General features: G+C 46.3%; 1 protein-coding gene across 3 annotated transcripts in view; it reads right to left on the bottom strand.

Annotated features, from left to right (window-relative positions):
* The window catches only part of gabrb3 (gamma-aminobutyric acid type A receptor subunit beta3), a 628,623-nt gene that overhangs the window by 37,010 nt on the left and 578,823 nt on the right, over positions 1 to 12,790 (bottom strand). For all 3 annotated transcript variants that reach the window (XM_038817632.1, XM_038817635.1, XM_038817634.1), the window contains one exon: positions 365 to 517. In XM_038817632.1, the coding sequence (XP_038673560.1) occupies positions 365 to 517 (153 nt within the window). The remainder of the gene's footprint in view (positions 1 to 364; positions 518 to 12,790) is intronic.

Genomic DNA, 12,790 nt, shown 5'->3' with positions numbered 1-12,790 from the left:
TTCGTGGCAATTGATGAGGATTCAGTTTCAAGAGAACATCCCTCAAGTCTTTATTTGCATAGCACCAGAATTCTGACCTTTATTCTTCTGAATTCCGAATAACATCAATTGAAATTTGACAGAACTATCCCTTAGTAGTAATTGCAAGACAAATACACTGCAATTTATCAATATAAAAAAAGCAGGAGAGAGGTGGCACAACTTTCAATAGTCTGCCCAGTAATTATTCCATGTTTAAATGTTATCAGTTTAACAGGAGCATGATAGACATATTCACAGCCTTCTATTATTTATTGTGTTGTAAATCAGATGCTAAAGTGTCATCAAGTATATTTCATTTTGCCTGCCTGCAGTATGCACTTACCCAAAGCAACTCTTGCAGCCGAAGCATCATAATTGATCCAGAATGACACCCAGGAAAGAATTGTAATCAGTATAGATGGCATGTACGTTTGAAGAATGAAATAGCCAATATTTCTCTTTAACTTGAAGCTCAGTGACAGCCTTGGGTACGCACCTGAGAACACAAATCAGGAAAGTGCAATTTAATATCAGAAATATGACCAGAGACAACTTACTCTCGCTGGGATAGTCTCAAGGGATGCAGCTGCGGGGAAAGTGCATGACGTTCCACTCTGGAATGTAGATAATAATCTGATCTCGTTTTATATAATGAACATTTCATTTTTCAGTTGGACTGTAATTCCTTATCCGAAACTCGTCAGGCTGGACAAACCTTTGCATCCAAAATGAGACATTATTCTTCTGGAATTCATGAAAGTCTTGAACTATTTCTTGCTGAGGCTGGTGGTGGGGGGATTGGGGAGGAATGTTGATGAAAAATTATATAAAACTGAGATTTTTGTGAGGGAAGCATATTATTGGTGATGAAACACAGAGCATCGATGGTTATAAGATACAAATCAGCACTAGTCTAACTGAATTATGGAATAGGGTTTGAGGGGCTGAGTAGCTACTCTTGTTCCTGCATTCCTAAATAACAGCCAGGTGCGGGAACAGAGCTTGAGGAGACGGTTGAAGTTGGGAAGGGACAAGGGTAGTCTGAGAGGTTTGGAAAGAGAATTCCCAATTGCATGACAGCTAAAGACTGATGATGGAACTGAGAAAGGTGAGTCACCCAACAGATCAGTCGCAAAATAATTCTGGCCTTGGGTGACTGTGTGGAGTTTGCGCATTCTCCCTGTGTCTGCATAGGTTTCCTCCCACAGTCCAAAGATATGCAGGTTAGGTGGATTGGCCATGATAAAATTGGCCATTAGCTTTTAAAAACTTAGTTACGGGATGTGGGCGTTGCTGGTTAGACCAGCATTTATTGCCCATCCCTAGGTGCCCTTCAGAAGGTGGTGGTGAGTTGCCTTCTTGAACCGCTGCAGTCTCTGAGGTGTAGGTACACCTACAGTGCTGTTAGGGAGGGAGTTCCAGGATATTGCCCCAGCAACAGTGAAGGAACGGCGATACATTTCCAAGTCAGGGTGGTGAGTGACTTGGAGGGGAACCTCCAGATGGTGGGGTTCCCAGGTGTCCAAAGACTTGCAGATTAGGTGGATTGGCCATGATAAAATTGTCCCTTAGAATCCAGAAATGTACAGGTTAGGTAGGGTCAGGGGGCTACAGGAATAGGGAGGGCGAGTGAACCGAGGCAGGGTGCACCTTCAAAATGGTCGGTGCAGACTCGATGGGCCGAATGGCCTCCTTCTGCACTGTAGCGATTCTGCGGATGCCTAAAATTGCAGGTAGTGAAAACCCTAAGATCGAAATGTGATCGGAGGGGTAAAGGCGGAGGACGCATTGCAATTGAGGAGGAGATTTCAGAATGCAATAGGTGAGCAGCATCGGTGTGGAACAGGAGAATGTTGACCCACTCTGCCTCATTTATATAAATAAAATAGACGTTCATAAATATTGCGTTGGCTGAGAAAAGACAGAATACAAAGGTTCTCTATCGTTAATGACTTCTGGGCAAATGTGGTGTTCTCCAGTTCCACACTCGCCAGCCTGTTATTTGTTACCCACCGAGGTGAATAGGCACTGATTTAATGGGAAGCACAGAAAAGCCAAGGGCATCAAGTATCAGGGGGAAGCCTCATGCTCGGGTTGCCCACCGGCTCCAAGCAACACAGCCTTCAGTTTTCAGAGCATGCAGTGCAGACATGGGTAGTAAACTCCAATCAATGGACACTGGATCCCTGCACAGATATTTCCACTGTAATCAATAAGCCGCCTCGAGAATAAATAGCTCCTGTTAACGCAATTATAACATCAATGTGTGTCGAGATGTGGAATTGATTTTGTCTCTCCCCCGGAAATTAATTAAAGTGGTGATTCTGACTGTGCAAGAGGGCTGAAACCCTGGAGTGAGGTGCCCAGCGCTGACCTACTGAGTCCCCAGACACCCGTGGGTTTAATTCACTCTGCTGAACAGTTAGAGTGCACGGCGCTAGCTTCCTGCCAATGATATCCTGCGCAGCCAGTCCATTTATTTACAAAAATAAAGGATTCGAGACTGCGTGTAAATACTTGAGGCAGGAACCAGTGAGCTAAAAATAGGTCAGAGGCGGAATTAAACCCTCAGGAATACTGCAGCGTGAGTCACGCCCCATTCTGGCGCTGTACACTGGATATTCTGTATGTTTTTTTTTGTTGTTGTAAATTTGCCTGCGCCACTTTGTCCATCAGCAGGTCAGACATAAGCTAGGTTAGGGGGGTGGAAGAAAGGAGACAACTAATGAACCTGTTTTGTTCCACAGCAACAACAAAAAACAAACAGGGCAGACCAACAAAGTACACAGGTCAGGCATTTCCAGATTTCTGCTGCGATTTCCGTGGGTGGGAGAGGGTTGCTATGGTTGCTAGGGTTGCTATGGTGAGAAGTTGCATCACTTGTCACAGAGACAGTGAACCAACTGCTCCTGAAACACTAAAACCGAGGGCTTTTTAACACTGCAGTGCCATTGCCAGTGGCAGAGCTGGCTGTGAGGGAGCTCTGAGATGAACGATCATGGCACCCAGAGAGGTCTGGTTTTCCTGGCTCCTCTCGAGGCAACAGGGGTTGTTTCGGGGTCCCCATTTCCTCCTGGTGCCTCGTTCGCTTTTTTTTTTGGAGAGAAAGTTGTTTATTTGCAAGCAAATCCGTGTGTAGAACGTTCTCCGCAAGGCAAGCAGGCAGATTCCACAGCACTGGCAGCCCAGGTTATTACAGAACCACTTTCACTTCAATAAAGAGGCATTATGTGACAGGCAGGTTGCAGTGTGTTGGCGTACTAATGCACTGCACAGTAAAGGGCTGTTGGGGAGTTAAATGTCTGCCAATCCTGAAAAGATGAGCTCTCAACCACAGGGTCACACAGTGGTGAGAGCATAGAGGAGGCCATTTTAGCCCATCATGGTCTACCCGTCTCTCTGAACGAGCGATTCGCCTCACGCCGTTCCCCTGCCTTTGCCGCCTGGCCGTGTGTTCTTTCTTTCCGGATACGGATCAGACTCCCTCTTGCATCCCTCAGTTGAACCTGCCTCCATCACACTCCCTGGGAGTGCATCTGTAGTGATATGCATCACTGTATATACACAAGGGGTTAATGTAAATACACTACAACTAAGTAACCACTAGAGGGAGGACCAGAGATGTCATGACATGCAGACATGCAACCAATGGGTCATTAGAACAGGACACAACCAATGGGCAATCAGAACACCCAGAGGTGTCATTACCACAAGGGGGCACTACACGACCCATATAAAAAGGACAAGGCACACAGGCTCTGCCTCTTCCACCGGCAGATACCAAGAGAGCAGGACAGGGTTGATTATCAGTAACATCACACCCCAATACCTGGTCGTGAGCAAGCTTGTATAGTTAGCAGAATAGACTGAGTTACTAGAGGCAGATTCGTAAAGTGTCAAACTCATTTAAGAGCATTGTTAATCGTTCAATAAAAACGTTAAACTTATCTCCGAGTCTAGAGCATCTTTCAGCAGAGCCTACATCAAGTGGCAGCTTATGTTACGAGCAATAACATAACACAACACATTTCACATCCTTACCACTCGCTGCATGAAAATAATTTTCCTCGGCATCATTGCTTCTTTCGCCAAAAGTTCTCCACCCCTCCACCAATGGGAACAATTCCTTTCTACTCTGTCCAGGCCCTTCTCGATTTTGAATACCTCTGTCAAACCTCTTCAGCATAATGGTTAGCGCTATTGCTTCACAGTGCCAGGGACCTGGGTTTGATTCCCGGCTTGGGTCACTGTCTGTGTGGAGTCTGCACGTTCTCCCCGTGTCTGCGTGGGTTTACTCCGGGTGCTCCGGTTTCCTCCCACAAGTCCTGAAAGTCGTACTTGTTAGGTGAATTGGACATTCTGAATTCTCCTCAGTGTACTTGGACAGGGGCCAGTGGGTGGCGATGAGGGGATTTTCTCAGTAACTTCATTGCATTGTTAATGTAAGCCTACTTGTGACACTAATAAAGATTATATTATTATCATATATCAACCTTTTCTTCTTCAAGTAGAACATCCCCAGCTCTATCCACATTAATGAATTCCACAGGCCGGGACCATTTCCACACTCTCCCAAATGCGTTCGCATCCTCCATAAAGCCCTTGACTGGACGACATACCCATGTTGTGGCTGAACTAGTGTTTGATATAAGTTTAACATAACTTTTTGCTTTTGCATGCTACTGATAAAGCATAGAATACTGTATGCTCTATTATCCATTCTCTCAATCTGTCTTGCTGCCTTCAATGATTTATGCCCATTTACACTTCAGCCAGAATTGTATGAGCAGCTTCTCCGCACAAAAGAAATAAAAAGAAGGGTAGTGGCCCATGCTATGCGGCTCGTCTCCTTGGCTAGGGTAGATGGGGCAGAACATTCAGCTTCAGAGAAGAAGAGAATGGAGGGAGCACGTGCGGAATGGGTGTCTGGTCCATTGTCAACCCCCACACCCTAACCCATCAAATGTTGAAGTTTTGCTCACAGGAGTAGAATTTCATCACACATGCTGTTGAGATTGGGTCTCTTTAACATTGGGCCAAAGGCCATTTAAATAAGCACTGGCTCCATGTAAGTCACTTAAATATTGGACAGCTGGTTAGCTTCACACCTGGAATATTGTGCGCAGTTTTGGTCTCCTTATCTGAGGAAGGAGGTTCTTGCTCCAGAGGGAGTGCAGCGAAGATTCACCACACTGATTCCTGGGATGGCAGGACTGATGTACGAGGAGAGATTGAATCGTTTAGGATTGTATTCGCGGGGGTTCAGAAGAATGAGGCGGGGGGGGGGATCTCATAGAAACCTATAAAATTCTAACAGGACTGGACAGGGTAGATACAGGAAGGATGTTCCCGATCATGGGTGTGTCCAGAACGAGGGGCACAGTCTGAGGATACGGGGCATTTAGGGCAGAGATGGGGAGACATTTCTTCACCCAGAGAGTGTTTGATGTATGGAATTTGTTACCATAGGAAGTAGTTGAGTTCAAAACATTCTGGCCGGGATTCTCCTTTCCAGGGACTAAGTCCCCACGCCGGCGGGAAAACCAGCGGCAATGACTCCGGCGTCAACGGGCCCCCAAGGTAAGGAATTCTCGGAGGGCTTGGCCCCGCTCCAGCCGGCGCCAAAGGGACTGCGCAAGTTCGTGCATGCTCCAAAGGACAAAGCGCAGAACCGCTGGTGTGTTTTGGCACATGCATGGGGGGGATTGTCTCTTCTCCGTCCGGCCACGGCGGAGACCTACAGGGGCCAGCGTGGAAGGAAGGAGTGCTGCCACGGCACATGCCTGCCCGTAGATTGGTGGGCCCCGATTGCAAGCCAGGCCACTGTGCCCCCCCCCCCCACCCCCCACCCCCCCGCCCACCGGGGTCAAATCACCCCGCGCCCCCACGAGGACTTCCCAGCCGACTTACCCTGCCAGGTCCCACCGTGTGGGACCATACGTAACCCACGCCGGTGGGACAGACCAAAAACGGACGGCCGCTCGGCCCATTGGGGCCCGGGGGCTACTGCCAACGGCCCCCAACCGGTGTGGCATGAACTCCACCCCCGCCCGAAAGACGGCGCAGGAGAATACGGCAGCCCGCGTCGTGGCGGGATTCGCGCCACCCCCCCCCCAGGGATACTCCGACCTGGCGGGGGGTCAGAGAATCCTGCCCTGTATGTTTTCAAGAAGCAGTTAGATACCAAACTTAGGGCGAAGGGGATATGGGGGAAAGCAGGATTAGACTATTGAGTTGGATGATCAGCCATGATCATAATGATTGGTGGAGTTGGCTTGAAGGGCCGAATGGCTTCCTCCTTCTCCTACATTTTCTATGTTTCTGTGTAAGATGACAGGTTGATTTGAGATTCTGCTGCCTGTTTCCTTCGAGCACGTGTTCTCAAAATCACCCTCCATGGACTCGTAGTTTTCCCAACACAGCTTCCTGGCATGCGTATCATGATTAAAGAGTGGACTTGGTCTGATCCACTATCATTTCCCATATGATGTGGCATTAATGGTTGGAAAGAATATGCAAGATTGATCTAACTTACGCGTCAGTGAGAAGCGCAATTTCTTCTCGTTTAATATGCTTTGAATTTTTACTTTGCTGCCCCTTAAAGGTAGCTGCATGGATGATCCATGGCTTCCATTGCCCTGCGCCCTCCATGGGCACCATCACTGTTGCTCATGGGTTCACCTATCCAAGAGATGTGGCTTGACGAGAACAGGAATAGATCCTTCTCAACAAAGCCCACCACCCCCTCAACTGCTGTCTCTCATTTCCAGAGCTAACTCAACTGTGAATTGCATTCTGAGAAACATCTGTGTGAACACATCTGTTCATGTTGGTTTCCATTTACTATTGTACTTCTCAGGCCCTTCCCCTAACAATGAAACAGCTGCAGAAGGCGAGGAAATTCTGGAGGAGCACAGCAATATTCACATTTTATGCTTCTTTTATCTTTCACTTTCTGTGAACGAGACTATGGTGCAGAAGAAGATTGCGGAAAGTCTAATTTTATTTTATTTTGATTCAACGACCTCGGCCGGACACCAAGTCGGGCATGACGAGACCCATCGGTTGCTTTCCAAATTGGTCATTGCACCTCAGAGCTAGGTCCCTTTGGACACCCACACTTCCTAATCTCTCATCATTTAAGAAATATTCTGTCTTTCTATTTTTGTACCAAAGTGAATAACGTCACATTTATGCACATTATATTCCACCTGTCATGTTCTAGCCCACTCACTTACCCTGCCCAAGTTCTCTTGAAGCCTCTTTGCATCCTCCTCAAAACTTAAGTTCCTACCCATAGGACATAGAACATAGAGCATAAAACTGTACAGCACAGTACAGGCCCTTCTGCGCACAATGTTGTGCCGAACTACTCTGAAACTATGATCAAATCAACCTACCCAGTTTGGTGTCATCAGCAAATTTGGAAATATTTAAATTGGTCCCCACATTGAAATCATTAATATCGATTGTGAACAGTTGGGGACCTCACACTGATCCTTGCGGTATCGCACTAGGAACAGGCTGTCATGCTGAGAATGATCCATTTATTCCTGCTAACTGCTTTCTGTCTGTTAACAAATTCTCAATCCATCCTGGTATATTAACCACAATCCTGTGCACTCTAATTTTATTTACAGACTAATGAGGGACTTTACCAAAATCCTTCTGAAAGTCCGAATACACCACATCCACTTGTTCTCCTCTCTCTATGCTGCAAGTAACATCCTCAAAAAACTCCAACAAGTTTGTCAAACATGATTTGCCTTTCTTAAATCCATGTCGACTCTGCCCATTATTTTTGAAGTGTCCAATTTTCAAATCCTTTATAAAAGAATCTAACATCTTCCCCACTACTTTCATCAGACTACCAGGTCTGTTGTTCTCCCTTCTCCCTCTTCCTCCCCTCACTAGTGGGAATACATTTACTACTTTCATTCTGATTTTGTTATTGAGAAACCTATCAACAGGTCCAAGGATCAGGACTACAATTGAACATAGTAAGAGCAAACTCATAAGCGATGGTTGGGTTTGAGTTTTCAAAGCCTGCAGACTGTTAAAGGAAGGAAAGGCTGATGGACCAGCAGGATCCATGACTTTAAGGCACTGGAAAGAAATGAGTTACCGTCAGGCAAAGAGCCAAGAATTTCAAAATGATCCACTCCGAATAAACTTCCAGGTGAACAGAACCTGCTCTAGCCTGCAAGGTGGCAGAGTGGTCAGCATTGCTGCCTCACAGCACCAGGGGCTTGGGTTCATTTCCGGCCTTGGGTGACTGTGTGTATGGAGTTTGCATGTTCTCCCCAGGTATGCGTGGGTTTCCTCTGGGTGCTCTGGTTTCTTCACACAGTCCAAAAATATGCAGATTAGGTGGATTGGCCATGCTAAATTTCCCTTTACATGTCCAAAGATGTGCTGGCTAGGTGGGGTTACAGGGATAGGGTGGGGGAGTGAGCCTAGCTATGGTGCTCCTTCAGAGGGTCGGAGCCGACTTGATGGGCTGAATGGCCTCCTTCTGCACTCTAAAGATTCTATGATATGCCAAATTACTTTCTATTTGTTCATGGGTGTGAGTGTCATGAGCAAAGCCAACATTTGTTGGCCATCCGTAATTCCCCTTGTGAAGGTAGTGATGAGCTGCCTTCTTTAACCACTATGCAATGTTGGTACGCTCACAGTGCTGTTAAGGAGGGAGTTTCAATATTTTCAGCCAGCAAACAGGTCATACCTGGGCAATTTCCCACATTGTCAGGGAGATGCTAATGTTGTACCTGTTCAGGAACGGCTTGACTAAGGGCATGGTTAGTTCTGTAGCATAAGTCTTCAATACTTCAGTCAGGATGTTGTCCAGCCCACAGCCTTTGCAGTGTCCAGTGGCTACAGCCCTTCCTTGGTTACCAGGTGGAATGGCATCTGTGATGGTGGGGACCTTGTGCGGAGGTCGAGACTGATCATCCACCTGGCACTTCTGGCTGAAGTTGACTGCGAAAGCTGCAGCCTTGACTATTGCACTGACTTACATAATGATCTTGAATCCAACGTAGCAAATGTGATCAAGCCCTTTCAAAATATCATGAGGGACACGCTAATCAAATTAAATGCCAGGAATAGTGAATTCCATTGAATCTGTCAGAACTCCCTGTCAGGATTATTTTCAATTTACATGCATCTGCCTCTGAGCGCTGGAAGGTGAAACTCCAGTCCACTAACTTTGCAAGGTGGAGCTCTTGCCTTTAATATCAGGTGGTATTCAGTTCAAATGGAAAATACTGCTCCTTGCTGGACCACTCTGGTCCATTAGTGCGTAATATCCAATGTGTTAAATAAAATTAATGGAATGGATTTACCATGGGTCTGATCTGAATCTCAGAACCATATGGTTTGCTTGTCAAAATTTACCTCACAAAAGACTGCTTTTATCCTTTTGCACAAAAGATGTCTGTGACCTTGAAGCCCCAAAAATTGCTCCTATCATTTTTGTTGATAATTTTCCCATTTACAATGTGCAGCAATGACTGAGCGTAACTCTTATGAATACATTTGTCTTGCTGTCAAGTATAAAATGTTAGAGTCATAGAATCATAGAATTTACAGTGCAGAAGGAGGTCTTTCGGCCCATCGAGTCTGCATCGGCCCTTGGAAAGAGCATCTTACTCAGCCCACACCTCCACCCTACCCCAGTAATCCCACTTAACCCATTTGGACACTAAGGGCAATTTAGCTTGGCCAATCCACCTAACCCGCACATCTTTGAACTGTGGGAGGAAACCGGAGCACCTGGAGGAAACCCACGCAGACACGGGGAGAACGTGCAGACTCCACACAGACAGTGACCCAAGCCAAGAATCGAACCTGGGACCCCGGAGCTGTGAAGCATATGTGATAACCACTGTGCTGCCGTACTGCCAGGTTTACAGCATAGAAACAGGCCCTTCGGCCCAACTTGCCCATGCTGCCTAGTTTGTACCATTAAGCTAGTCCCAATTGCCCATATTTGGCCCATATCTCTCTATACCCATCTTACCCATATAACTGTCTAAATGCTTTTTAAAAGACAAAATTGTACCCGCCTCTATTACTGCGTCTGGCAGCTTGTCCCACACTCACCACCCTCTGTGTGAAAAAATTGTCCCTCTGGACTCTTTTGTATTTCTCCCCTCTCACCTTAAAACTATGCCCTCTAGTTTTAAATCCCCCTAACTTTAGGAAAAGATGTTGACTATCTACCTTATCAACGCACCTCATTATTTTATAAACCTCTATAAGGTCATCCCTAAGCCTCCTACGTTCAAGAGATAAAAGCCCCAGTCTATCCAGCCTCTCCTTATAACTCAAACCATCAAGTCCCGGTAGCATCCTAGTACATCTTTTCTTAACTCTTTCTAGTTTAATAATATTCTTTCTATAATAGGGTGACCAAAACTGTACACAGTATTCCAAGTGTGGCCTTACTAATGTCTTGTACAACTACAACAAGACGTCCCAACTCCTGTATTCAATGTTCTGGCCAATGAAACCAAGCATGCCGAATGCCTTCTTCAGCACCCTGTCCACCAGTGACTCCACTTTCAAGGAACCTGAACTCCTAGATCTCTTTGTTCTATAACTCTCCCCACCACCCTACCATTAACTGAGTAGGTCCTGCCCTGATTCGATCTCCCAAAATACATCACCTCACATTTATCCAAATTAAACTCCATCTGCCATTCATTGGCCCACTGGTCCAATTGATGAAGATCCTGTTTCAATCCCAGATAACTTTCTTCACTGTTCACTATGCCACCAATCTTGTTGTCACCTGCAAACTTACTAACCATGCCTCCTAAATTCTCATCAAAATGAATAACAAATAACAGTGGACCCAGCACTGATCCCTAAGGCACACCGCTGGTCACAGGCCTCCAGAACAACCCTCTACAACCATCCTTTGTCTTCTGTCGTCAAGCCAATTTTGTATCCAATTGGCTACCTCACCCTGGATCCCATGAGATTTAATATTATGCAACAACCTACCATGAGGTGCCTTGTCAAAGTCCTTGCTAAAGTGCCTGTGGACAACATCGACTGCACTGCCCTCATCTACCTTCTTGGTTACCCCTTCAGAAAACTCAATCAAATTCGTGAGACATGATTTTCCACTCACAAAGCCATTCTGACTGTCCCTAATCAGTCCTTGCCTCTCTAAATGCCTGTGGATCCTGTCCCTCAACATACCTTCTAACAACTTACCCACCACAGACGTTAGGCTCACCGCTCTGCAGTTCCCAGGCTTTTCCCTGTGGCCCTTCTTAAACAAATGTACCAGAATGTATGCTAAACAACCTAATTAACTCCAGCTAGAGTCTGCAAACTCATGGATTATATTGTGTTGAGGCTCGAAAGAAAACCATATCGCTCTGAAGCTCCCAGCCTTTTCCATCACAGTACAATTCTTTGGCAGTACTTTCCAAACCCGCAACGCCGACTGTCTGAAAGGAGAAGGGTAGCATGCACATGAGAACACCATCATCTTTTAGAAATATAGAATAATTAAATGGGTACGACAAAGAATGGCCTATTTTGCCCATGTTGGCTCTCCAAAGGGGCAATTCACGTACTGGTCCTCCTTACCCTCTCCCCTCAACCCCTGCACATTTATCCCTTTCAGATATTAAGAACATTTAGAAAACGTAGAAACATTTCCTGGACAGAAGGAGGCCTCACTGCTCATCGTGTCCACGCCGGACAAAATATAAGCCATCCAGCCCAATCCCACTTTCCGGCACTTGATCCGTAGCTCCCTGACGGCTATCGGACTTTAAGTGCACCTCCTGCCACCTTAATTGAGTTGAGGGTTTCTGTCCCTTACCACTCTCCTCTGTACCTTCTCAATGCAATTATATCCCTTCCATAAAGAGGTGACCAGGACTGCCAGGTTGTGGCCTAACTAGTGTTTAATATAGAACAAAGAACAATACAACACAGCAACAGGCCCTTCGGCCCTCCGAGCCTGCGCCGATCATGTGTCCTATCGAGACCAACCGCCTACACCCTTCTGTACCCCCTCTGTTCATGTGCCTATCCAGATAAGTCTTAAAGGTCGCGAACGTATCTGCCTCACCCACCTCACTTGCCAGTGCATTCCAGGCCTCCACCACCATCTGTACAAAAAACTTCCCCCGCAGATCTCCACTGAACCTTTCCCCCTTTCCCCCCTCACCTTGAACTTGTGCCCCCTTATAATTGTCATTTCCGCCCTGGGAAAAAGCCTCCACTGTTCACCCCATCTCTACCCCTAACAATTTTATAAACTTCTATCGGGTCGCCCCTCAGCCTCCGTCTCTCTAGGGAGAACAATCCCAGTTTATTCAATCTCGCCTCATTGGTAATACCCTCCATACCAGGCAACATCCTCGTAAACCATTTCTGTACTCTCTCCAAAACCTCCACATCCTTCTGGTAGTGCGGTGACCAGAATTGGACACAGTATTCTAAATGTGGCCCAACCAACGTTCTATATAATTGTTACATAATTTTCGAGCTTTTATACTCGATACCCCGTCCTATGAAGGCAAGCATGCCATATGCTTTCTTTACCACTATTTCCACCTGTGCTGCCACTTTTAAGGATCTGTGGACCTGCACGCCCAGATCTCTGTGTGTCTCTCTGCTCCTGATGGCTCTGCCATTGATTTTATAGGTCCCACCAGAATAGGATCTACCAAAATGCATCACCTCGCATTTGCCTGGTTAAATTCCATCTGCCATTTCTCTGCCCAATTTTGCAGCC

The sequence above is a fragment of the Scyliorhinus canicula genome, chromosome 14 (genome assembly GCF_902713615.1).
Source record: "Scyliorhinus canicula chromosome 14, sScyCan1.1, whole genome shotgun sequence".
Taxonomy (NCBI): domain Eukaryota; kingdom Metazoa; phylum Chordata; class Chondrichthyes; order Carcharhiniformes; family Scyliorhinidae; genus Scyliorhinus; species Scyliorhinus canicula.
This window is presented reverse-complemented; position numbering and strand designations above follow the sequence as displayed.